At 46.2% G+C, this 27,489-nt stretch overlaps 1 protein-coding gene across 1 annotated transcript in view; it reads left to right on the top strand.

Annotated features, from left to right (window-relative positions):
• Window positions 1-27,489, top strand: part of CHPT1 (choline phosphotransferase 1) — an 87,741-nt gene that overhangs the window by 18,260 nt on the left and 41,992 nt on the right. The window contains exon 2 of the mRNA XM_077472216.1: window positions 4,964-5,111. Within this exon, the coding sequence (XP_077328342.1) occupies window positions 4,964-5,111 (148 nt within the window). The remainder of the gene's footprint in view (window positions 1-4,963; window positions 5,112-27,489) is intronic.

Here is a 27,489-nt window from a genome sequence, read left to right as displayed (position 1 = left end):
ACATCGGACATTATTGACACATTTTTGGGACCATTGTCATTTATACAGTAATCACTGCTATATAAATGCAGCGATTCCTGTGTAAATGACACTGGCAGTGAAAGGGTTAACCAGTGGGTGGCAGTGTAGGGGTTAAGTGTTCCTAGGGGTATGTTACTAACTGTGGGGGGGTTGGGCTTTAATTTAGTGAACACTGATCTCTGCTCCAATCACATGGAGCAGAGATCAGCGTCACTAGTTGCTAGGCAGAATGGAGAAATGCTGTTTACAACGGCATTTCTTCATTCGGCCGCTCCGTGAGACGATCGCTGGTATGCCTGCGGTGATCGAGTCCGTGGGACCCGCAACCGGACTCACGGGGGTCCTGACCAGCACGGGAGCACGCCGCTGAGGGCGTGCTCCTGATGGCAGGGCGGCAAATTTAAAGGGACGTACTATAAATACAAATGATGTTACACCACCCACTACACTATCAACTTGGTTTCTATGCTCTCTCACCGAAGGATCCTGTTCCCATCACCCCTCCCTTCCTTTCCGTTTTCCCTCCCCCTTTCCACTCCTCATCCCCGGTTTTATTTTTTGTTTCCTAATATACAGCTTGATACGCTGACCTAGGCTCCAAATAAACGAGTAAGATAACTTGCCTTGCTAGGCTGTACAGCCAAGGTCTTATTAGAGCATAGTTCTCATTACTTATGTATGGTTGTATTAGTATTGTTCCTCCTCTCTTCTATCTTAAAATTCATGAAGATGTACGCTAAATGGACTGAATCACTATATCTATGGATATGTTGTATTTTGTAAGCTGTTTTTACAATAAAATACCATTGAAACTAAAATGAAATAAAGTTGCATGACTGTGCAATTGCCAGTTAAAGTACAGCAGTGCTGAATAGCAAAAAATGGCCTGGAGTGGCTAAAACCTTCTGGAGCTCATGTAGTTAAACAAATGAAAGACCACAAATAAACACCGTACACACACAGCTTTGTGTATTATATGTTCTAAAGCTGTGTATATCGTATTACAAATAATAATAATGGGACCAAAAATGGGTCCAATGAATGCAAATTGTTATATACCTAGAAGGCCACTCTAAGAATCGCTTTAAGAAATACACCCAGGCAGGGTCAGACTGTACTGTTTCAAACATAAACTTTATTTAATTCCTACCTTTTTACTTTCTCTACATTTCTGTCTTTTTCTTACATTTGTCCTTTACTAGATGGGTGGGTTTACGATTGTTTAAATCCAATAAATAAAATCTTTGAAAATAAAAGATCTTAACCACTTGCCGCCCGCCATATAGCAAAATTACGTTGGCAAAGTGGTTTAGTTATCCTGATCAGACGTCTTATGATTTGATCAGGATGAGGAGCCCACGGGGGTGCCCAGCGGGGCGATCAGTGGTGCGGCGTATCAGTCTGACACACCACAACTCCGATATAGGTAAAGACTTTTACTCTTTACCATGTGATCAGCTGTGTCCAATCACAGATGATCACGGTGTAAACAGGAAAAGCCATGTAACGGCTTTTCCTCTATTGCGTCTGTCAGACACGAGTAGAGGTGAGCCGATTGGCTGCTCCTCTGACGTGGGGGCGGGGTCTGCGCTGATTATCAGCATAGCCTCCCCAAGGATGCCCACCTAGGACCATCAGGGACACCACCATGGATGTCCACCACTTGTGACCACCAGGTATGCCACCCATGGCCACCAGGGATGCCAATTAGTGCCCATCACTAATGCCTGCCAGTGCCTGCCAATCAGTGATAAACATCAGTGTCATCTATCAATGTACATCAGTGCTACTTATCGGTGCTGCCTTTCAGTGCCACCTATGCGTGTGTCATGGTTTTGCAATAGAGTTTGTCTGCTTACCTGTTTCCATGTGTTCATCTTTAGAGACCAGCCGATCCTCACCTGACTGCTTTTGTAATCCATCCTCTGGCATGACTCCAACCTAGCTCCTATCAGAGAACTCTATATTAACCTGTGCACTGCAGGCCAACCCTGCTGATCAACCTTTGTGTGTTAGGTTCGTTACCTGCCGTGTGCTCTGCTGTTGTTCTGTAACCGACGTTGGCGTGTCCTTGACTATCCCTGTTTGCCTGTGATCCTGACCTTTTGGCGTGTCCCTGACTATTCCTGTCTGCTTGTGGCCCCGACCTTGGCTTTGTCCCTCACCATCCCTATCCTCCTGTTGCCTACTGTGGGTGTGAGCTGGGGGACCCTGGGGGTCGCGACCTGGAGCCAGTTGCAGCCAAGTCCATCCTCACTACTAGAGGCTCTGGTGAACACCTGCTGGCTCTTAGACTCCGCGCCCCAGGGAATCTTATGCTCTAACCCCGGTGGAATCCATCTTGGTGTTCTGGCGGCCCTGCTTTCCTATCACCTTGACCCCCTGTCCGCAGCAGTCAGCCATAGGGTCCACAACCTTGCGGTGCACTCCTGATCCCTACGGTGTGCATTTGTCACCTGGCCTCAAGGTGACCTGACAGCGTGCCCATCAGTGCCGCATATTAGTGCCCATCGGTGAGAGTGCAGCCTCATCAGTGCTTGTCAGTGAAGGAGAAAACCTACTTATTTAAAACGTTTTGTAACAAACGAAAAACAAAAAAAAAATTTTCAACATTCTCGGTCCTTTTTTTTTAAATTTTTTTTTTGCAAAAAAAAAAAATCCCAGAGGTGATCAAATACCACCAAAAGAATGCTCTATTTGTGGGAACAAAATTATAAAAATTTTGAGTACAGTGTAGCATGACCACAAAATGTATAATTTAAACAGTGACAGCACTGAAAATTGGCTTGGGCAGGGAGGGGAGAAGCACCCTGTCATGAAGTGGTTGAAAAGGGTAAAAATTTGGGAAATATACATGTATTGTAGAGAACAGAGATGTTATGTACATGCTCTGTGTTTGTTTTGTTTTTTTTATCTTTGCCCTGACATACAAAAAAAAACAATTAAAAGTCTGCAGCTACAAATAGGACACTTGCATGCCCCTGGATCCAGCTAAAGTGCCTTGAAAAAGTTTTCATACCCCTTTAAATTTTCCACATTGTGTCATGTTACAACCAAAAACGTAAATGTATTTTATGTGATTTATGTGATAGACCAACACAAAGTGGCACATAATTGTGAAGTGGAAGGAAAATGTATAAATGGTTTTCAAAATTTTTACAAATATTTGATAAGTGTGGCATGCATTTGTATTCAGCCCACCTTTTACTCTTATACTCCTAACAAAAATCTAGTGGAGCCAGTTGCCTTTAGAAGTCACCTAATTAGTAAATAGAGTCCACCTGTGTGTAGTTAACCACTTCAGCCCCGGAGGATTTTACCCCCTTCCTGACCAGAGCATTTTTGTGATTCAGCACTGCATCGCTTTAACTGACAATTGCACAGTCGCGCAACATTGTACCCAAACAAAACTACACAGAGTGCATGAGCATCATGGGAAATGTAGTTCCGAAACAACTGGGGTGCCAAGGTTCGCCATCACTGGTCTATCACATAAAATCCCAATAAAATACATTTATATTTTTGGCTGTAACATGACAAAATGTGGAAAGTCTGCTTCGGGTGCAGGTGCTGGACTCTTCACTAAGGGAAACCGGCAGTGAATGCTTCCAGTTAGTTTCATGGCCGGCTTCCAACTGCACATGTGTGAACTGCTTTGTGATTGGTCCCACAGTCTTCTGGGACCTGTGATGTGTCCCTGAAGGCTGTGGGGGGAGCGGATACCTGTCAAAATCAGGTACTCGCGCGCCCCCCCACCCAAAAGTATTATGTACCAAATATACAGGAGGAGGAATAGCGGAAATTCCCCTTTTGGGTGTTGGGCTTTAATAAACGTGTACCTTTTACCGTGCTGGATTGGTAGTTTAACCTTCCTGTATGATTGTCAGATTTTTGCATCTCAAAGTGGTATATTGTTTCGCATTGAAATTTGGCGTTTTATATTGTAGGCCTGTAATTCTTAGGAATAACTCGCTTAAATCTGTCCAAACGATAGTCTAGTAGACATCCCGATTATGATGAAGTTTGAAACACAAAATCATAAATTATAATAACGATAAATATTAATAATAAATTTTATTCAATAATGTAATCAAATCAAAAACACTGAACTTTGCTCAGTTACAGAATTGTCGCTGTCGTCACTTTCAGTGTCTGATGACAAATTTCCCCACTAATCACTATCGCTCAATTCTGCAAGTGTTCTAATTTTACTATCGCTGTTTTCTAGCGGTGGAGAACACAGCGGGGGGACATTGCAGGATCCCGGGGACAAGGTAAGTAACCTCTACTGGGATACTGCAATGCAGCCCCGAGTTGCTCGGGCTTGCTGCTTTTGACACTGAACATGAACCCCGAGCCACACTCGAGATTACCGCCAGGGAGGTTAAGGCCTCATGCACACAGGATGTTTTGCAAACTGTCCTTGAAGCCTTTCCTCCTGGCAGCAGCGTTTTGGTAGAAAAACCATTTGAACTTGTAAAAAGTGTGTAATTCTTTTAGACGCATTTAGAGGTGTCAAGCATATGGGAGTTAATTCATTTAATTAGCCACAATAATATTTTTTTTTTTCTGGCCATTGAAATGAATTAATGCTCAAGCGCTAAACATGCCTAGCATTAACACTCATTTACAAGAGTGAAGTATTTTTTCTGCCAAAACTCTGCTGCTCCTGGAAGCACTGACAGTGGGGTTTTTTTTTGGCCTCTAAAAGCTCCTGCCATTTGGTAGCTAAAAGCCTATGTGTGCACGGACATATAGGCTAACATGCAGGGGAGTTTCAGAGGCAGGGAAGAAAAGTAGCTGTAAAAATGTCCAGTGTGCATGGGGCCTAAATAAGGTGTTGTGTCTATTACTAGTTTAAATTATTATTGTATTGTATTTTATTTAAAACTGCTTTTTCACTTCCATAATGTTTACTTTAACAAACTATTGCTTTTTACAGGCTCCATCATGGGCATTTCTGCTTTGTGCCTTTGGTCTGTTTGTTTATCAGTCACTGGATGCCATTGATGGAAAACAAGCACGAAGAACAAACAGTAGCTCCCCATTAGGGGAACTTTTTGACCACGGCTGTGACTCTATATCTATAGGTAAGGTAATATTCTCCTAAAGTGTTGTTTTTTTTCATTTATTTTTATTTTGTAACCTTTTCTTTATTTGATAAATATATAGTTAAATTGTGTAGATGCCACAGAATCTGTGATGTACTAACGGCTAAAACCAACAGTCACTACTCTGTACTCCTACTCCTGATCTCTCTGCTGTCTTTGATATGGTTGACCACAGCCCCAAAAAACTCCACTCCTTGGGTCTCCATGACTGTACTCCTCACTGGTTCTCATCCTACCTATTCCACCACACCACTTATTCTACCTCCTCCTCTCAGCTGTTCTTGAACCCCCCCCCCCTATTCTTGAACTACACCTCCTCCCTGGGTCAGCTGATTGCCTCCCATGATTCTCAGTACCATCTTTACTCTGATGACACCCAAATCTATCGCTGTACTCCTTGGCTCACTCCATCAGTCTCCTCGCGCATTGCTAATTTATTAACAGACATATCAGACTGGATGTCGCACCACTTTCCCAAACTCAACCTATCCAAAACCAAGCTCATAATTTTTCCTCCCCCAGATGCCCCTTCCCCTGACATCTCTGTCAAGATTAATGGCACAACTATCAACCTGCATGACAAGGTTCTAGGTGTAATCCTGGACTATGAACTCTCTTTTTGGCGCCACATCCAATCACTCTCCAAAGCTTGTGGCCTCCACAACAGCTCTAAAATATGCCCCTTCCTAACCAACGACATCACAAAACTTCTAATTCGCCCCCTGATTATCGCTCACCTTGACTACTGCAACTCCCTTCTCACTGGATTATCCTTTCAATAGCCTGTCCCCCATTCAGTCCATCATGTATGTTCCTGCCAGACTCTACCTTACCAACCTTTTAGTGTCTTCTACCCCTTTCTGGCAATTCCTCCACTGGCTTCTGCTTGCCCAACAAATTAATTACAAAATACTAACAACTTGCAAAGACATCCACAACTCTGCCCCCAACTACATCACTAACCTAATCTCAAAATATCAACAAATTGTTCTCTTCGTTACTCCCAAGACTTCCTGCTCTCTAGCTTCCTTGTCACCTCCTCCCATGCCAGCCTCTAGGACTTCTCCTGAGCCTTTCCCATCCTCTGGAACTCTGTAGCCCAATCTGTCCTATTTTCTACCCTGTTCACCTTTTAGGTGATCCCTGAAAACCCTTCTCTTCAGAGAGGCCTATCCTGCCTGCACTTAGCAACTTTGATTTGATCTTCTTCATCAGCAGATCCGCCACAGTTATTACCTTTTTGTATCTCTTGACCCTCCCATTTAGATCAATGATTCTCAACTCCAGTCCTCAAGTAACCCCAACAGGTCATGTTTTCTGGATTTCTCTCAGATGAAACGGCTGTGGTAATTACTAAGGCAGTGAAACTGATCAAATCACCTGTGAAAAATAATGGAAGGCCTGAAAACATGACCTGTTGGGGGTACTTGAGGACTGGAGTTGAGAAACATTGTTTTAGATTGTAAACTCTAATAAACAGGGCCCTCAGATTCCTCCTATACTGAATTGCATTGTAACTGTACTGTCTGCCCTCCTGTTGTAAAGCGCTGTGCAAACTGTTGGTGATATATAAATCCTGTATAATAATAATAATAATAATAATAGATGCAGGCCAGAGGTATATTTGGTGCAAATACATATGTAGTAGATTGTCAGATCTAATCTAATGCAGCAAACTCAAGCCAAAATGATTTCTTTATCGTACATCATGGGACACAGAGCCTTAAGTAATTAGTTAATGGGTTATAGGTCACCTTCAGGTGATGGACACTGGCATACCCAATCCAGGAAGTCACTCTTTATATAACACCTCCTCCTTCCAGGAGCACATCAGTTTTTCCGCCAGTGTCTAAGTTGTTGGTCACGAGTGAAGATGTGCTTTGAGGAGCTCCAGGAGGGATCCATGCTGGATTTAAATAGCCTCCATAGACCAGATCCATCCAAAGTGCCACTGAGGCCTAAGTGGATGGTACCTCGTATCCGAAGCACAAGGTTTTTGCCTGTAACGCCTCTCTTTGTCAGGCTGGACCCCGGGAACCCAGGGCTTAGGTCTTGCTACTTTACCTAAAGCTTTCCTGGTGGGGTATTTTACAAGTCCAAGGGAGTTGGAACCCTGTTTTAGGGACCTGGTCCTTGAAGGTTTGCTAAACACAGCCCACCCTGATGGGTGAAGGTTAGATTGTCTATTAATTCAACAAATCCTGCGGCGGGGATAAAGTAAGGGCAGAAACTTGGGTACTAAAAACACCTATGTATTCAAACATTTTTTGTCATGCCTTCATTCTCCACTAGAGGGAGTCTATGCACATACCTTACTCTGTTGTTTTCACTATAAAGCTCAGTCAGTGTGTGTGGCCACAGCAGCATGTGCAGGGGGATTCCTCTCAGGTAAAAGAAATCTGCTAAATGTTTTCTTTCTCCCCCCTGAAGGGACCAGTGGGTTAGGGGAACATCAGAGCTGTACCCCCTTACAGAACACCCCCCCCCCCACCGTGGGGGGTGCGGAGGTCCCACTGCTAATATTGTTAAAGCGGGAGTCCACCGGGACTCCGCGTTTTTTTTTTTTTTTTTTAAAGCCAGCAGCTACAAATACTGCAGCTGCTGACTTTTAAATAGTGACACTTACCTGTCCAGCGCGCCCGCGATGTCGGCACCCGAAGCCGATCGCTCGCTCGTGCCGCCGCCATCTTGGGTATGGGAATCAGGAAATGGAGCCTTTTCGGCTTCATTTCCCGGTTCCCTACTGCGCATGCGCGAGCCGCGCGGCGCAATCCGGATGGTCCCCGCTGCCTCTGGGAGCTGTGTGTTTCCCAGCAGGCAGCGGGGCACTTGCTGAAGGGGGCGGGCGCTTGCGGAAAGGGGCGTAACGTACGCCCCTTTCCGCAGAGAGCTAGCCCGGAAGTGGGTGCAGTTACCTGGATTATCCAGGTAACTGCACCCCCCTCCCCCCTGAAAGGTGCCGATTGTGGCGCCGGAGGGGGGGGGGGATTCCGATGAGCGGAGGTCCATTTTAGGGTGGACCTCCGCTTTAACTATTGTTACTGTTGACTGGTGTTACTGTTGTTGTGTGCATGCTACTAAACAGGTCTCTGCCTCCCCTCCCCCTTCCTGTTGGGTCTGTAGACTCGAAAGCACCATGCACGAGCGTGGGAAAATGTTTAAATGAAAAGAGGGGCGGATTTTTTTCCCAGAGGGGGTGGGGCCTAAGTGCAGTGCCGTGAACGTCCATGAGGATGCACAACAGGCAAAAACAGATAAAGCTAAAGCTGGGACAGTCTCTCCTCAGCTGACAAGGAGGAAACATGCAGCCTGCACACAGGGACACAGGAGCTGTGGGACACGTGAGGGTTGCAAGCTTGCATTCCTGATACAGGAAGGACACTTTTTTTTTTTTTCCAAGCACTAGGCTGAACTTTATAGCGGATTTATTTTTCATGACTATATTCAGCGATTAAGTGCAATTGTATAGTGCCTCTGTTTTTGTGCTTAAGACTATGCCTACCAAAAAAGATGCTGTCATCCTCGCCTGAATTATCAGTTATATCAAGCCAGGGTGAGCCATTGGAACAAATTGATGGTACAACTGCTTCTCACATCTCAGCCCCTGTATATGTGACTGAAAATGTTATTTTCTCCAGTCATCTTCCAGGACGGCACACCTGAGAGATGACTGGTCCACCTGACAGGAAACACAATCAACAACAAGTTCAAAAGTCCCCACCCCTCCCTCAGACCCTCAGTTATTGATTGTGTTTCCCACAAGTGGCAGCGAAACCAAGTTTCTTCTTTTTTTATGTTTTTAATTGGAGGGGTCTGGGACCTTTTTCCTCTAAATCTTTCCCCAGACTTTGAGACTCGAGCAGACAGGGAGTCTGCGGTAGTCTCAAGCAAGGTCGGATGCGGACCTCCATGGGGTGATCTTCTCCTGAGGGAGACTAATTACAGGCTCACAAGACAGGGGAGTTGTCTTGGTAGCGCTGCTCCCCGTCTGGAGGGTTTTGCCTCTCTTACCTAGGGGGGGACCCTTAGAAAAGGGGGTCGGGGACCTCTTGTTTTTCTTAAACCCCCTTTTTCCCCCAGCTGGGCTCAAGTAGGCAGGGAGCCTGCATTAGTCCAGAGAGGTCACAGGAGACCCTCGGGGGGGGGGGTTCCTGCCTAGTTACAGGAATAGTTCAGGCTGCATAAACAGGGGAGTTGTTTTCTGCAGCTCTGTTCCCCGTTTGTACTGTTTGCCCCCCTTTTTACCTTAGGATCTCGGGCAGCGTCGGTGTAGGAGCAAGGCTCCGTCTGCGGTGCATAGTGCTGGACACGACGGCGTGCGTTCCAGCGTCTCTGCGCATGCCCGGAAGTCCGTCGCGCCGTCCGAACGTCACTTCCGGGCGACGGACTTCTTGAAAATGGCGCCAATCACCGGGACAAGACGCTGTAGCTGGTGCAGTGGAAAGCACCCAGGCAGCACGGACAGGGCTGGAGACGGGTTGACCGCAGATCCAGACCCACGACCACACTATCTTGGCAGCAAACAGGAGGGGACGCTCAGGACAGCACCCGGTCCACTTTAGCGATCCTGCGGGGCAGTGAAGACGCCATGGACATGGAAAGGGCATTCGAGCAGACAGCCAGTGAGGTCGCCACAGGGGGTGAGTGATCCGGCTGTTTATTGTAGGAGCAAGGTACTCTGTGAGACCCCCCTTCTCCTTTAGGACATGTGTAGCTAATGGGGACTTTTTTATTGTCTCTAGGGACCCAGGATTCTGCCCAGGGGTCAGCCAGTAGGTCCAAGGGTAAGGCTACTTCTAAGTCCAGGCGCTGCGGGTATTGTAACTCTAAGCTGCCACAAGACCACAGCAAGCCCTTCTGCGATAGGTGCATTTTTAAGCTCGCTGGCAAGGAGACCACTCGGGTAGTGAAGGATTGTCGGGCCTTACAGTCAGAGATGTTAGCTACGCTTCAGGCCTTCCGTGCTACACTGGAGAATCCCCTCTTTCACAAGAAGACTTATCTACATCCTACACCGGTTCCCAGGACCAGGTCTCTTTTCTATCCGAGGCAGAGGAAGGTCAGGTCCCAGATTTTAGTACTGGGGAGGAGGATTCGGACCAGGATAGCCAGGGAGAGGCTAAACCTGGAGGTCTCTTGTTCTCGACAGACGATATGGAAGGCTTATTAAAAGCCATCTATGCCTCAGAGGATATACAAGTACCTTCTACTCAGTTGTCAGCCCAGGATAGGGTATATAGAGGCTTAGGGAGGTTACAGGCCAGAACCTTTCCTGTGCACCAGTCCCTGAAGGATATAATCCTCAGGGAATGGAAGGAGCCTGAACGCAAGCTTCTTAGGTTAAAAGCCTGGAAGAGAAGGTGTCCTTTCAAGGACGAGGAGGAAGAGAGGTTTTTTAAGACTCCCCGCCTAGATGCAGCCTTAGCACAGGTGTCCAAAAGGTCCGATCTGTCCTTTGAGGATTCAGGAAGCATTCAGGACCAGATGGACAAGAAGTCGGAGATCCTACTCAGGAGGGCTTGGGAGGCAAATGCGGCAGCTATGGCCCCCACCTTAGCCTCGGCCTGTGTAGCCAGAAATGCAGATGCGTGGCTGGACAGACTAAGGGAACACGTCTCGCGTAACAAAGAGGCTAAAGAGATTGTAGACTCGCTGGAGGTAATCAGCAGAGCAGTAACATATGTGGCAGATGCAGCAGTGGAGACTGTCAGAACCACAGCTAAGTCAGCGGCACTTCTAAACTCCGCCAGGAGGGCCCTATGGGTAAAGACCTGGGACGGGGACTTCACCTCTAAGTCTCGTCTCTGTGGGATTCCCTTTTGAGGGCTCCCTGCTCTTTGGCTCGGGTTTGGATCAGGTCCTCTCCCGGTCCACAGAGAGGGGAAAGAAATTCCCGGGGAAACCTAAAAAAGAGAAGGGCAAGAGATTTTTTCGTGGCCCCCAGTCAAGAGGTCAGCATAAGGGGAGAAGTGACCAGAGGAAGAAGTGGGGTCTTGGGAAGGGAAAGGAAAAAGGTGCGATCCTTTTTTCCGGTTCTGCTCCTTCCCATAAGGAAGCCAAATGACGCCACCGTAAAGGTAGGCGCAAGGCTCCGCGGTTTCCTTTCCGAGTGGCAGAAGGTTACGTAGAGTCCATATATTTTAAGCCTCTTAAGAGAGGGGTACAGACTAGAGTTTCAGCTGTCTCCTCCACAAAATTTTCTTGTCACCTTTCTCCCCAGGGACCCTACCAAGGCAGAGGGTCTGCTGGGAAGTATACGAGAACTGGCAGAGCAAGACGTTATTGCTCCGGTACCAGTCAGTCAGTTGACCCAGGGCTTTTACTCACATGTTTTCGTGGTTCCGAAGCCCTCGGGCAAGTTTCGGTTGATAATAAATTTAAGAGGTCTCAACTGTTACTTATTACACAAAAAGTTCAGAATGGAAAGCATCTATTCTGTAAGGAGACATCTTCAGGCAGGAGTGTTTATGGTCACTCTGGACCTGAAAGACGCATATTTGCATATACCCATTGCTCCAGAACACCAGAAATACTTACACTTCGCAATACAGATGCAGCAGAAGATAGAGCACTGGCAGTTCAGGGCACTCCCCTTTGGTCTGGCAGCCAGTCCAAGGGTTTTCACAAAGGTAATGGCCGAGGTGGTGGCATACCTACATCTCCAGGGAATAGGTTTGATACCCTACCTGGACGATTTACTGGTCTACGGGGTGGATCAGACGCAGACCTTGAGAGACAGGGACACAGTGCTGAGGACCCTGGAGTCCTTGGGTTGGATGGTCAGCTGGGAGAAGTCCTCGCTTACTCCATCTCAGACCAAGCTTTACCTGGGCTACCTGATAGACTCGCAGTCACAGAGGGTGTTCTTACCAGCAGAAAAGGTAGCGAAAGTCCAGGCCGCAGTTATCGCCCTCCTCCAAGGGGGGGGTAGCCTCCCTGAGGTATATCATGAGACTCTTGGGTCTCATGACCTCTTGTATACCGGCAGTGACTTGGGCGCAACTCCATTCTCGGCAACTCCAAGCCTTCCTTCTTGCCTCCTGGGGAGGAAGAAAAGAAGCATTGGAAAGAAGAGTGTCTATCACAGAAGAGGTTGCTCTCTCTCTACAGTGGTGGCTCGACTCAGACAATCTGTTGAGGGGTCGCTCCTGGTTCCAGATAGACCCGCTGGTCCTAACCACGGACGCCAGCGCCTGGGGTTGGGGTGCTCACTTGGGAGACCGGTATACCCAGGGGTCCTGGAACTGCAGCCAAGCCAGAGAGTCCTCCAATTTCAGGGAACTTCTGGCAGTAGGCAAGGCGCTAAGCTCCTTCCAAGAGCAGCTTCAGGGCAGAGAGGTCCAGATCCTCTCGGACAACCTGGTCACGGTTGCCTACCTGAACCACCAGGGGGGGACAAGATCAGGCAGGCTGAGGAAGTTGACTCAGGAGATCCTAGAGGAAGCGGAGGGGAGGATCCTCTCGCTCTCAGCGGTACATTTAAAGGGGTCCCTCAATTTTCAGGCCGATTTCCTAAGCTTCAGGGAGAATGGGGGCTGAACAAGGAGGTCTTTGCCCTGGTGTGCAGACATTTTGGCAGACCAGAAGTAGATTTATTCGCTTCCTGGAGGAATGCGAAGGTCCGCAGGTTTTTCTCCCTCTTCAAGGAACAGGGAGCAGAGGGAGTAGACGCCTTTGTACAGATGTGGGATTTCAGGCTGGCCTATGCCTTTCCCCCACTAGCACTCATTCCCAGAGTTCTACAAAAGTTGGCTCAGTCAAGGACAGACCTGGTGTTGATAGCACCCTGTTGGCCGAAGAGGGTTTGGTTTCCCTCCATTCAGAACCGTTTAGTAGCTCCCCCGCTGCATCTGCCGGTACAACGAGACCTGCTCATTCAAGGTCCAGTCTTTCACCCCGACCCGGGACGTCTCTCTCTGACAGCATGGCTCTTGAGAGGGAAATCCTCCGTGATGGGGGTTGCTCGGAGAAAGTGATAGATACTCTTTTCCTCAGTAGAAAGGGAGTCACCAGGAGAATTTATGCAAAGGTCTGGAAAGTTTTCTCCCGTTGGTTACAGTCTAAGCAGGGGGCTCTCCAGATGATACCTACCATCCTAGATTTTCTTCAAGAGGGGGTGGACCAGGGATTGGCAGTTAGCACTCTTAAGGTCCAGGTAGCAGCCCTGTCTGTATTTTTTGACAGGAGACTAGCACAGGAACCCCTGATAAAAAGATTTCTGTTGGCCAGGGAAAGGGTGACCCCAGTCAGGTCGGTCAGGTGCCCTCCGTGGGACTTATCCCTGGTGTTAGATGTCCTGACAAGAGGGCCCTTTGAGCCGGTGGCTCAGGTTTCCGTTCGATTATTATCATTTAAGTTAGCCTTCCTTCTGGCCATTACCACGGCCAGAAGGGTTAGTGATTTACAGGCTCTTTCGATTAACCACTTGCCGACCGCCGCACGACGATGTACGTCGACAGAATGGCACGGGCAGGCATATGGGCATCCCGGATCGTTCAGAAGCGATCCGGGATGAGGGGGCGGCCATTCATTCATGGCCACCCCCTCTCGATCGCTCCTGACGAATGGAAGTGAGGCGTGACATCACTTCCTCTCCTGTAATGTAAACACAGGAGAGGAAGTGATGTAATCTCTCCTCTGTGTCGGTATTTTTCGTTCCGGCACCGAGGAGAGAGGATCGGTGAGTTGCACCAACACGACACTTCACAGTAGAACATGCCAGGCACACTCACACCCCCCCTTTACCCCCCGATCACCCCCCCCAATCACCCCTGCCCCCCCAGTCACAGTGACACCAATAGCATTTTTTTTTTTTTTTTGCATTGGTGTCATTTGTGACTGTAATAACTGTTAGGGCAGTTAGGGTTAGCCCCCTTTAGCTCTAGGGTACCCCCCTAACCCCCCCAATAAAGGTTTAACCCCGTGATCACCCCCCGTCGCCAGTGTCACTAAGGCTGGGTTCACATTGCAGCGGTTTATGAGAACGGATGTGATTCGCACCGCACTGCAGTGCAAATCACATCCGATCTCTGTGCGATTCGAGTTCAGCCATACAGATAGTATGGCTGAATTCGTGTCGCACCCGCCGCAAACTCGCACGGGACCCTTTTTTTGGTCCGCAGCAGAATCGGATCGCATGGGTGTTCACACCATGCGATCCGAGTTTGCAGATCGCACTGCGATATGCGAACTGATCTGGGGGTGTCATTAACATTTCACTGACACTCCCAGCAGTTCGCATAGGGCAGTGTGAACTGCCGCCGGGAGGCATGCGATGCGGGAACCCGCCGCGGATTTGTGGCGTTCCCGCATCGCTCCAGTGTGAACCCAGCCTAATAAGCGATCGTTTTTCTGATCGCTGTATTAGTGTCACAGGTGACGCTAGTTAGGCAGGTAGGTATTTAGGTTCGCCGCAGCTTTTTATAGCGCCAGGGACCCCCATATACTACCTCATAAAGCCCCCTGATTGCCCCCTAGTTAACCCTTTCACCAGTGATCACCATATAACTGTTACAGGTGACGCTGGTTGGTTAGTTAGTTATTTTTTTATAGTTTCAGGGCACCCACCATTTATTACCTAGTCTCACTAGTGTACCCCTAAATTTAGGGGTGTCTACTTTCCAAAATGGGGTCATTTGGGGGGGTTTGTGCCATCTTGGCATTTTATGGCCTTCAAAACTGTAACGCCCTTAGAAAGCCTGAAGGCGGTGCTTGGTTTTCAGGGCCCCGTACGCGGCTAGGCTCCCAAAAAGTCCCATATGTGGTATCCCTGTACTCAGGAGAAGCAGCAGAATTTATTTTGGGTTGTCATTTCACATATGCCCATGGCATGCATGAACAATATATCATTTAGTGACAACTTTGTGAAAAAAATAAATAAAATAAAAAAGTTTGTAATTTTCCCGCAACTTGTGGCAAAATATAAAATATTCCATGGACTCAACATGCCTCTCAGTAAATAGCTTGGGGTGTCTACTTTCTAAAATGGGGTCATTTGTGGGGGTTTTGTGCCATCTTGGCATTTTATGGCCTTCAAAACTGTAATAGGTAGTGAGAAGTGAAATCAAAAATTTACGCCCTTAGAAAGCCTGAAGGCGGTGCTTGGTTTTCGGGGCCCCGTACGCGGCTAGGCTCCCAAAAAGTCCCACATATGCGGTATCCCCGTACTCAGGAGAAGCAGCAGAATTTATTTTGGGGTGTCATTTCACATATGCCCATAGCATGTGTGAGCAATATATCATTTAGTGACAACTTTGTGTAAAAAAAAAAAAAAACATTATTTTTTTTGTCATTATTCAATCGCTTGAGGCAAAAAAATAAAATATTTAATGGGCTCAACATGCCACTTATCAATTTTCTTAAGGGGTCTACTTTCCAAAATGGGGTCATTTGGGGGGGTTTTGTACTGCCCTGCCATTTTAGCACCTCAAGAAATGAGATAGGCAGTCGTAAACTAAAAGCTGCGTAAATTCCAGAAAACGTACCTTAGTTTGTAGATGTGACAACTTTTGCGCAAACCAATAAATATACAGTTATTGACTTTTTTTTTACCAAAGACATGTGGCTGAATACATTTTGGCCTAAATGTATGACTAAAATTGAGTTTATTGGATTTTTCTAATAACAAAAAGTAGAAAATATCATTTTTTTTGCAAAATTTGCGGTCTTTTTACGTTTATATCGCAAAAAATAAAAATCGCAGAGGCAATCAAATACCATCAAAAGAAAGCTCTATTTGTGGGAAGAAAAGGACGCAAATTTTGTTTGGGTACAACATTGCATGACCGCGCAATTACCAGTTAAAGCAGCGCAGTGCCAAATTGTAAAAAGACCTCTGGTCATTGACCAGCAAAATGGTCCGGTCTGAAAGTGGTTAAGGAGCCATTTTTGCGTATCCTAGAGGATAGGATAATCCTCAATCAGGATCCCCTTTATTTGCCGAAGGTAGCTTCGGGTTTTCACAGAACACAAGAGATTATTCTCCCGTCCTTCTGCCTGAATCCTAAGAATAAGGAAGAGGAAAGGTTCTATCTCTTAGACGTCAGGCGCTGTCTCCTAGCGTACTTAGAGAGAGTAAGAGACTTTAGGAGATCCAGTCACTTACTAATCACCTTCTCAGGGAAGAGAAAGGGTTTGCAAGCTTCTAAGCCAACGATAGCGAGATGGATCAGACAGACCATAACTATAGCTTATGGGCAGGCAGGTAAACCAGTGCCTACCCACCTTAAGGCGCATTCAACCAGGTCCCTGGCGACCTCCTGGGCAGAAAGGGCAGGCGCCTCAATCGACCAGATCTGCAGGTCAGCAACATGGACGAGCCACAAGACATTTCTGAGGCACTACAGAGTGGAGCTGTTGTCTCCTCAGGACTTGGCATTTGGCAGGAAGGTCCTACAAGCGGTTGTCCCACCCTAAGGTAGGCCTGAACTTCTTGCTCATCCTCTCAGGTGTGCCGTCCTGGAAGATGACTGGAGAAAATGACCAGTTACACTTAGGCCGCGTACACACGGGCGGATTGTCTGGCCAACTAAGTTCGTCAGACAATCCGACAGACAATCCGTCCTACTTTTGAATGAACGGACTTGACCACACACGATGAGCAGACAGTCCGCCGAAAGCTTGCGCGATGACGTGTACGGCACGTACGACGGGACTAGAAATTCGACGTCCAATACACTGCAATGCAACCTTCGGCGTGTAAATCCTTTCTGAGCATGCGCCATACTTAGTCCGTCCAACTTGCCTACACACGAGCGGACTGTCCGCTGAAACCAAGTTTGGACGGACAAAATTACGGAAATTCCGAAAGACTTAGTCCGCCAGACTGTCCGCTGAAAAAGTCCGCTGAAGCCCACACACGAGCGGATTGTCCGCTGAAACACGTTTCAGCGGACTAAGTTGGGCAGACAATCCGCCCGTGTGTACGCGGCCTAACCGGTAACGGGTTTTCTAGGAAATCTTCCAGGACGGCAGGCCTACTTCCCTACCCTTGTTTTGTTGGTGTGGTATGTTCATTCCTCACAGAATGTTCCCTCTGACACTGGTGTGGGGTTTTTTCCTTTGCCATAACTGAGGGTCTGAGGGAGGGGTGGGGACTTTTGAACTTGTTGTTGATTGTGTTTCCTGTCAGATGGACCAGTCATCTCTCAGGTGTGCCGTCCTGGAAGATTTCCTAGAAAACCCGTTACCGGTAAGTGTAACTGGTCATTTTCCGCCACCCTGCAGGGTCTGGAAAGAAGATTAGCGGCTTTAATCGCATCCTCCATTCATATGGATAGGAAGCGTGCTAGATCTCCCTCTCCCACTTCAGAAACATTGCAAGGGGAACGGTGGGCACAGGATGAGGTTTTACCCTCAGGCGATCAGGAAGAAAAACAAACCAATGATTCCTCTGCGGAGGAAACAACGGTAGATGAACCTTTTTCAGCCTCTCAATCTGAGAAATTGCTAATACAAACTCTTAGGGAGGTGGTTCATTCTACTTTCATGCTACCTTTAACAGAGTCTCCTAAAAGCTTGGTTTCTTCCTTGAGTTCCTTAAAACCTTCTTAGCCTTTGCATACGTTTCCTGCACATACATTACTAGAGCAGCTTGTTTTTGATGAATGTAATCGTCCGGATAAGCATTTTTTCCCTCCTAAGAGATTTTCTCCCCTGGAGGAGAAAAATGGAATGTACCAGCAGTTAACGCTGCGATTTCCAGTGTAAATAAAGGCCTAACTTGTCCTGTAGACCATGCATAAATGCTTAAAGATCCAACAGATAAAAAAATTGGAATCCCTGTTAAAATCTACTTTTTCTATGGCAGGGGCCGTTGCTTAGCCTGCAGTCGCTACAATAGGCGTCTGTCAATCCCTAAAGGACCAATTTAAACAGGCCCTTAGAGAGGTTCCTGCACAACAAGCTCGGGAATTGGTTGAACTACTAAAAGCATTATGCTTTGCCATAGATGCCATTAAAGATTCTATTCACCAGGCATCCTGCCTTACGCTTATGCTTGTGCATACGCCTAGAATCCTGTGGTTAAAAAATTGGTCAGCTGAAGCAACATGTAAAATCCTCCTAACTGGGTTCCCTTTTCATGGGGAGCAACTTGTACAACAAACAACTTCTAGTGGCAAAAGTACTCTTTTGCCAGTCAAAAGAAAGTATAAACGCCCTTCATTTAAATGGGCTCTTTCCCCTGCACCAGGGGCTTCTGCCTCGAGGCAGCGGCGACCACCTCCAGCATCAGACTCTAGAGGAAAACCTCAGGGTCAGACCCAGGCTCAAAAGAAGTCCTGGGGTTGGAAACCTGCAAAGCAGAATCCTAAAGCCTCATTATAAAGAGGCAACCCCCCTCACTGCGGTTTTCAGAAGTCTGGAAAGAGGAAATTCAGGACAGAGGGGTCATCTCCACGGAAACGCGGGTACAAGCTGAAATTTCTGGACTTTCCATCATCTCGTTTCCTGAGGTCAAGCGTTCCCAAAGATCCAGAGAAAAGACAATCTCTGTTTCAGGCACTAGACCGATTCATTTCTCAAGGGGAGATCATAAAGATCCCTGCAAAAGAGGAAGGTTTGGGGTTTTATTCAAACCTTTTTATGGTCCCAAAATCAAATGGGGATGTTAGACCCATTCTAGATCTAAAAAATCTAAATCGGTTCCGGAAGATCCGCTCCTTTCACATGGAGACGATCGGGCCAGTAGTTTTTATCCTTCTAGGAGGAGAACTTGCATCTATCGACATCAGGGATGCATATCTGCATGTTCCTATGTTTCCCACTCACCAAAAGTTTCTGCAGTTCAAGTTAGAACAGCAGCATTTCCAGTTTGTAGCCCTGCCCTTCGGGCTAGCCACAGCACCCTGGGTGTTCACAAAAGTGCTGGCCCCACCTCTAGCCAGGTTAAGGGCACAGAGCATAACAGTCGTAGTGTACCTAAACGATCTATTGCTAATAGATCAGTCGGTGCCTCATTTGGAGCAAAGCGTACGCACTACAATCAATTATCTGGAAAGTTTGGGTTGGATTCTGAACCTAGGGAAATCTTCCTTAATACCACTAAAAAGGCTGGACTACTTGGGTCTGATCATACACAGCTCAGGAAAAGGTGTTCTTGCCTCAGGCAAAAATCAACTCCATAAGAGAGCTGGTGTGGGTGGTCAGGTCAAAAGGCGATCCCTCCATTCGCCTCTGCATGTGGTTGCTAGGAACCATGGTGGCTTCATTTGAAGCAGTTCCCTATGCCCAGTTCCATTCCAGACTGTTGCAAAAAAGTATCCTGTAGACTTGGAACAAAACAATTCAAGCTTTAGACTTGCCAATGTGGCTGTCCCCAAGAGTGTCCCAAGAGTGTCCCAAAGCCTCACTTGGTGGTTACCAACCCAGAATCTGCTGAAAGAAAAATCCTTCAGACCAATCATCTGGAAAGTGGTAACAATGGATGCCAGCCTTTCAGCCTGGGGAGCAGTACTAGAAAAGACAAGTGTCCAAGGAGGGTGGTTAAGAACTGAAAGATAAAAGTGGTCAGCCTTCGCGCCGCTAAGTGGTAATAAGTGACTAAAGTGGAACAAAATTCAAAATCAGATATAATGAAACACAGATGCTGTGAAAAAGAGCCTGAGTGATATAAAGTGCAAATGCTAACTAAAGGGATTGGCCAGAGGACGAACCGGAAGTAGAGTAAGGCGGGAGGAAGTTGTCATTATACCCTCTTCCTGATTGTGCTTGTTTTTGCAATTAAAATGTGAGAGTCTTTACTGCTTTTTAATAAATCTACCTGCCGTTTTTTAAACTACTACACTATGGAAGTCTCCTGTTTCTCCCTCTCTCCCCCTCCTCTCTCTTATTTTGAGCCATACACTGTGAAATAGAAGTGAAGATCCATTTCACCTGTTCTGGAAGCTGGGACTGGCCCTCTAGTGGCGGAATTGTATCATTGCATCCCTCCTTTGGATTTCCTGATGGCTATTATTTATTATTTATGAATGAAATAAGAGAATCCTGGAGTTTGTTTGATTTGCTTATTCACTTCGTTTAAAGGTGAGAGTTCTGGGAGCCTTGAGTAGCGGACATTTTATTATTGTTCTATCATTAAACCTTTTTTCCATTTTTTTATATATTTTTTATATATTTTTATGCGTGCTGTTTTTTGGACTATATTTTTTTTCACGGCATTGTATGTATGCACATATTTATATTATTTTGAATTTGTGTATTTTATTTGAGTGGCACGATTTGCGCAGGACCCACCCCTTTATAAGAACTGAAAGAACCTTGCCCATCAACATCCTAGAGATTCGGGCAGTGCGTCTGGCTCTAAAGGCCTGGACTCTCAGGTTACGGGATTGTCCTGTCAGGATTCAATCTGACAATGCCACAGCTGTGGCCTATATCAATCACCAAAGGGGCACCAAAAGTCTCTCAGCACAGAGAAAGGTGAACCATATTCTAACTTGGGCCAAAAGGAATGTTCCGTGGCTATCTGCAGTCTTCATTCCAGGAGTACAGAATTGGGGAATGGTCTTTTCACTCCGAAATATTTCTGGCTGTTTGCCAAAGATGGGGGACTCCGGACGTAGATCTTCTTCTAGCATCCAGGTTCAACATTAAGTTAGTCAACTTTGTGGCCAGAGCAAGGGATCCACTCGCATGTGGAACGGGTGCGTTGGTGACCCCGTGGGATCAGTTCCCATCTATGCAATCCCCCCTATTCAGTTGCTGCCTCGACTTCTTTGCAGGATCACGCTGGAAAGAAATCCGGTAATTCATGTGGCACCAGCATGGCCCAGAAGGTCGTGGTATGCAGAAATCATAAAGATGGCAGTGGAGGGCCCATGGTCCCTCCCACTACAGTCAGATCTGCTCTCACAATGACCGATATTCTGTCCTTCCTTGCAGTCTCTAAATTTAACAGCTTGGCTATTGAAACCCACATTCTGAAGATACGTGGGCTTTCCCGGGTCAGTTATCTCTTCCTTAATGCAAGGAAGCCACCCTCCAGAACTATATAGTATAGAGTCTGGAGGGCTTATGTTTCCTTGTGTGAATCCAAAGGTTGGCACCCTCGGAGATATATCATAGGCAAAATTCTTGCCTTTCTACAGTTAGGGGTAGAAATGAAATTGGCTTTGAGTACTATTAAAGGCCAAGTCTCAGCTTTATCGGTCTTATTTCAAAGATCGCTTTCTACACGTTCTTTAGTCCAAGGTTTTATGCAAGGGGTTATGCGGCTTAATCCGCCCTTCAAACCTCCCTTGAACCCTTGGAACTTGAACTTCGTTTTGTCTGTGTTACAAAAACAGCCATTTGAACCGATACAACATATTCCCTTAGTCCTTTTGACAAGGAAGTTAGTATTTTTGGTTGTTATATCCTCAGCAAGGAGGGTTTTGGAATTGGCTGCTCTTTCTTGTAGAGAGCCATGTTTGATTTTTCATGAGGACGTGTTATGCCCTCGTCCAGACTTTTTGCCAAAAGTGGTTTCAGGTTTTTACCTGAACCAAGATATTGTCCTGCCATCGTTTTTTCCAAAACCATGTTCCAGAGAAGAAAAGTCACTACATTGTCTTGATGTAGTGAGTGCAGTGAAAATCTATTTAAAGGCAACTGCTCCAATTCGTAAGACTGATGTCTTATTTATTCTGCCAGAGGGTCCTTTGAAAGGACAGGCAGCGTCGAAATCCACTGTCGCTAAGTGTATTTGGCTAGTTATAATTCAAACTTATGATTTAAGGGGTAAGATTCCCCCTTTTCAAGTTAAGGCGCACTCTACCAGGGTGGTTAGTGCTTCTTGGGCAGTGCGTCATCAGGCCTCCATGGCTCATCTGTAAAACCACAACTTGGTCTTCAATGCATACATTCACAAAATTTTATCAGGTGGATGTAAGGAGGTATGAGGATATCGCCTTCAGACGCAGTGTGCTGCAGGCAGCAATATAGGTCCTCAAGTCTGGGGGTACCCTCCGGGTTGTCTCCCCCTCCCCTCAAGTAGCATTGCTATGTAACGTCTCATTAAGTAATTACTTAAGGCTCTGTGTCCCATGATGTACAAAAAAGAAAATGGGATATTTATAACAGCTTACCTATAAAATCCTTTTCTTGGAGTACATCATGGGACACAGATCCCTCCCCTCTTTTTTGGCATTTAAGTATATATTGCTTTTGTTACAAAAACTGATGTGCTCCTGGAAGGAGGGGTTGTATAGGGAGTGAACTTCCTGGATTGGGTATACCAGTGTCCATCACCTGAAGGTGGCCTATAACCCATTAAATACTTAACCAGTTGCCAACCGCCGCACCCCGATGTACGTCCCTACTTTGGCTAGCTGCCATAACCCCGGTATCCCTGTGTTCGGCCTGGTGGTGGGCTACAAGATTCGCCGCAAGATCACTTTTATCGGTGGTGGGAGAGGGCCCCCCTTCCCGCCGCAATCCGGTGCCCTCCGCCACTTACGGGAGCCATCAGCAATGGCGGAGGTGCCCGCGTCTGTCCCCTGGGCTGACATGGAGACAAGTGAGGGGAAGATGGCCACCAGTCTCCATGACACTGCAGGGCGGAAGCGATGTCAAAACGTCACTTCCGCCCATATCTCTTAAAGGGCCAATTTTATATTTATTTTTTTAAATGCCAAATTGTTTATTATGTAGTTATTTTTATTGCATTTTAATGTAAATATGAGATCTGAGGTCTTTTTGACGCCAGATCTCATATTGAAGAGATCCTGTCTTGCTTTTTTTCAATTACAAGGGATGTTTACATTCCTTGTAATAGGAATAAAAGTGAAAAATAAAAAAAGTAAAAGGAAAAATAAGAAAAAAAAAATAACAATTTTTAAACGCGCCCCGTCCCGCCGAGCTTGCGTGCAGAAGCGAGCGCATATGTGAGTAGCGCCCACATATGAAAACAGTGTTCAAACCACACATGTGAGGTATTGCTGCGATCGGTAGAGCGAGAGAAATAATTCTAGTCCTAGACCTCCTCTGTAACACAAAACATGCAACCTGTATAATTTTTTAAATGTCGCTTTTTGGAGATTTTTAAAGGTAAAAGTTTATCGCCATTCCACGAGCGGGCACAATTTTGAAGCGTAACATGTTGGGTATCAATTTACTCAGCGTAACATTATCTTTCACAATATAAAAAGAAATTGGGCTAACTTTTTAGACCGCTGCACAAATATGGTGTGACAGAAAGTATTGCAACAACCGCCATTTTATTCTCTAGGATGTTAGAAAAAAATATATTTTGGGGGGGGTTCTAAGTAATTTCCTAGCGGAAAAAAAAACTGTTTTTAACTTGTAAACACCAGATCTAAAAAAGAGGCATGGTCCTAAAGTGGTTATGGCTCTGTGTCCCATGATGTACTCCAAGAAAAGGATTTTACAGGTAAGCTGTTATAAAAATCCTATTTTTTCAGTGCCAAAGGATTACAATTTCTGTCAACTATTTTTTTTCTATTTGGGTAGTTTCTCCTGTTTGGTTGATTTATGTCAGATAAAACGGGAAAGGAAAACTCCTACTCAATGACAACGAGAGCATGAGGAACACAGTGGTCGATGTTTGGGACTTACCAGTTCAGTAGATTTCTCCACAATTCCTTTTCAGGATAGGATAGGCAGTGAGGAGAAGACAGAGTTATAAATACCTCATAGATTTTAATCCTTCCCACTTTATCCAAACAAAATCAAAGTTTTGGCTCTTTTTTTTTTTTTTAAAGTGACACTGTTTTCAGCTTAAAGTGACAATGTCTGCTGATAGCCCACTCCCTCGGTAAAATATACTTACTGACCTGTGCTCATTCACAACCTCCCCGCTCCATTGCTGTAACAATGTATGTAACCTCCCCCATGTCAGTGCTTGTGCGTGAGCAGTCAGTCTTCAGGCCTGAACATTGTCACTCTGAAAGAGGAGCTTATCCACATTTACTTCTACAGCATAGAGTAATAGGGGGTGTGGATAGATAAACCTAGAGTGAATCTTGCTTGAGGGTTGGGTTATCAGGAGACCTTGTCACTCTGCCCTGAATGGGCAAACTGATAGGCCACTTTCACACTGAGGCAATTTACAGGCCTTTAGCACTAAAAAAACAGCGACTGCAAAGCGCCTAGCCCGAGTGCATTCACCCTGGAGTGGTGCACTTGCGAGACTTTAAAAAAAGTCCTGCAAGCACCATCTTTGTTGTTATTTAGGAGTGGTGTATACACCGCTCCTGCCCATTGTAATGCATGGGCAGCGCTGCCGAAGTGCCTGCAAATCGGTTTGGCAGCGGCGCTACACAGGCGCTATTAACCCCTTCGGCCACTAGCGGGGGTTAAAAGTGCCCCACTAGTGGGCGATTAGCCCTGCTAAAACTAGCAGCACTTTACCACCGATGCCCTCACCGCCCCAGTGTGAAAGTAGCCTTAAAGGGGTTGTAAACCCTTGTGTTTTTTCACCTATGCATTAAGGTGAAAAAACACCTGGCAGTCACCGGCCTCCCGCCCCCGCTTTACTTACCTGAGCCTCTTCATCTGCTCGGCGGGGACAGGCTGCCCCTCTCTCCACGGGGTCCCGGCTCCTGATTGGATAAATTGATAGCTGCGCAGCCATTGGCTCCCGCTGCTGTCAATCAAATCCAAATCCACTATTGTGAAAGATAATGTTACGCCGAGTAAACTGATACCAACTGTTACCCAACATGTCACGCTTCAAAATTGCGCCCACTCGTGGAATAGCGACACATTTTTACCCATAAAAAATCTCCATAGGCGACGTTTAAAAAATTCTACAGGTTGCATGTTTTGAGTTACAGAAGAGGTGTAGGGCTATAATTATTGCTCTCACTCTACCGATCGCAGCGATACCTCACATGTGTGGTTTGAACACCGTTTTCATTTACAGGCGTGTTCACTTCTGCACGTGAGCTCGGTGGGACGGGGCACGTTTTAAAAAAATATATTATTTTTTTTCTTATTTTACCTTTTTATTTTTATACTGTTCTTTTTAAAAAAAATGGCACTTTTATTCCTATTACAAGGAATGTAAACATCCCTTGTAATAGAAAAAAAGCATGACAGGACCTCTTAAATATGAGATCTGGGGTCAAAAAGACCTCAGATCTCATATTTAGACTAAAATGCAATAAAAAAAGAAAATTCTTTTTATTTAACCGCTTGCCAACCGCCTCGCGCCGATATACGTCGGCAGAAGGGCTCATACAGGCAAACTAATGTTCCTGTACGTGGCCCTTTTTAAGAGGCGGCCTGCAGGCGTGCGCCCGCAGCAAGCTCTGTGAGTCGGGTCGCAGGTCCCGCAGACTCAATCGGGGATACCCTCGATCTTCTCACGGGGAGGAAGAATGGGGAGATGCTAATGTAAACAAGCATCTCCCCCCCCCCCCCCCCCCGTTCTGCCTAGTGACAGTGTCGCTAATCTAAAAATAAAAAATGCAGGGGTGATCAAATACCACCAAAAGAAGGCTCTATTTGTGGGGAAAAAAGACGTCAATTTTGTTTGGGAGCCACGTCGCACGACCGCACAATTGTCGGCTGTTAAAGCGGCGCAGTGCCGAATCGCAAAAAGTGCTCTGGTCGGGAAGGGGGTAAATCCTTCCGTAGCTGAAGTGGTTAAAAATTTTTTTTTTAAATGGCCCTTTAAGAGCAATGGGCAGAAGTGACATTTTGACGTCGCTTCTGCCCTGCAGTGGTATGGAGACTGGTGGGGGCCATTTTCCCCTCACTCCTCTCCATACCCAGCAAGGAAGAGAATCCGATCGCCTTTGCCGATGCCGACAGCTCTGGTAAGTGGTCGAGGGCACTGGAGGGCGGGGGGGCCCTCTCCTGTCGCCGATTTAAATTGATCTTGCGGCGAATCCGCCACAGAGACCACCATTATCGGAAACTGGACCACCAGGCCGAAGAAGAGGATACAGGGGTTATGTCAGCTAGTTGCTGCCATAACAACAATATCCTTCGTCAAAGTTAGGGCGTATATCGGTAGCGGTCCGGAAGGGGTTAAACATTTACGGGCGAAGAAAGAGTGGAGAACAACAAATGGCGAGAAACATAACATCTCTATCCAAAGCGGGTCCACAACAATATGGCAAGTATCTAATCAATAATATTGGCTAACATCCCACTCAAAGTTGAGACCTGAAGGAATGCGAGTCTGGAGCCGGTGTATCCAGAACACCTCCCTTCCACATAACATCCCTTTTTGGTGCAAACCCCTTTTCTATAACCTGTGCTTTTATAGTCTTGATGGTACCATCATGGCGCACTCTAAGTGTTTGCTTCCCTAATTTTTGACTACACTGTATACGTGTTCGTAGAAACGGTCTTGCAGACGTCTTTTAGTCCTACCAACATATTGCATATAGCGAATGTCACAAGTAACTAGATATACTAAATAACTTGTGTTACAATTATAAAAGGACCTGTTTTCATATTCCCTCTGGTTGGATGATGCCCTAAACATATTTCCCACCAGAACATGGCAACAGCAGGGACTTCCTGACGACCCACATTTGAAATGCTAAACTAACCATGTGTGAAAGAAATGTTGATTCCGAGGCTTCCGACGCTTCATATCCCTCTTCTTCTTCGTTCTTGCTGGAGCCATTTCCTTCTTCCTTCTGGTGCTGGAGCCAATCACGGCGAGCAATGTATTCTATTAATGAATACAAAGCCTGCTGGGATTGGCGGAGGCTGTTACATCATCAGCCCGCGCCTCACTCTCAAAGCCAATCGGAGCAGGCTACTGTGTGTAGCCTGCTCGGATTGGCAGAGATTGCTGCTCCAATCCGAGCAGGCTCTGTATTCATTTGAATACATCGCTCACTGGGATTGGTTCAGTGGTATATACTGTATGTAGCCGAAGCTACATACAGTATTACCGGACAGCCAGAAGGCATCCCAGCAGCGGACCCGGCGTATAAGACGACCCGTCCTTTTTGCTCAGTTTTTTTAAGTGTAAAAGGTCGTCTTATACGCCGGCAAATACGATATATATATATATATATATATATATATATATATATATATATATATATATATATAATATGTGTGTACGCACTAACATAGCAGAATGAATTTTGCAATATGAACCTGAATTCCAGGTATGAATTTAATTCCATACTTGCATTGCTCTAGCTTGAACCAAGTAATTATGCCTTTTCCATACCTGAGTGACTGAGGTGGAAGCTGAAAATCCACTGTATTAGTCATAGATATTAAAGTAATTGTCACAATCTCCTGGGTCCTGTGCCTATGGCCGTCCTACTGTATACTGACCACAGGGGGTTGCTTGCTTGGAGAAGGCCTTGTATTTTCTTAAAGAATACAAGGCACAGTATTCTCTTATTGGAAGAGATAGAGATTGTGAAGTCACTGTCCC

This window comes from Lithobates pipiens, unplaced genomic scaffold (assembly GCF_037356315.1).
Source record: "Lithobates pipiens isolate NorthernLeopardFrog02 unplaced genomic scaffold, aLitPip1_a1.2 Scaffold_8, whole genome shotgun sequence".
NCBI classification, from domain to species: domain Eukaryota; kingdom Metazoa; phylum Chordata; class Amphibia; order Anura; family Ranidae; genus Lithobates; species Lithobates pipiens.
The sequence above is the reverse complement of the archived record's forward strand: the minus strand, read 5'-3'. Positions and strand labels throughout refer to the sequence as shown.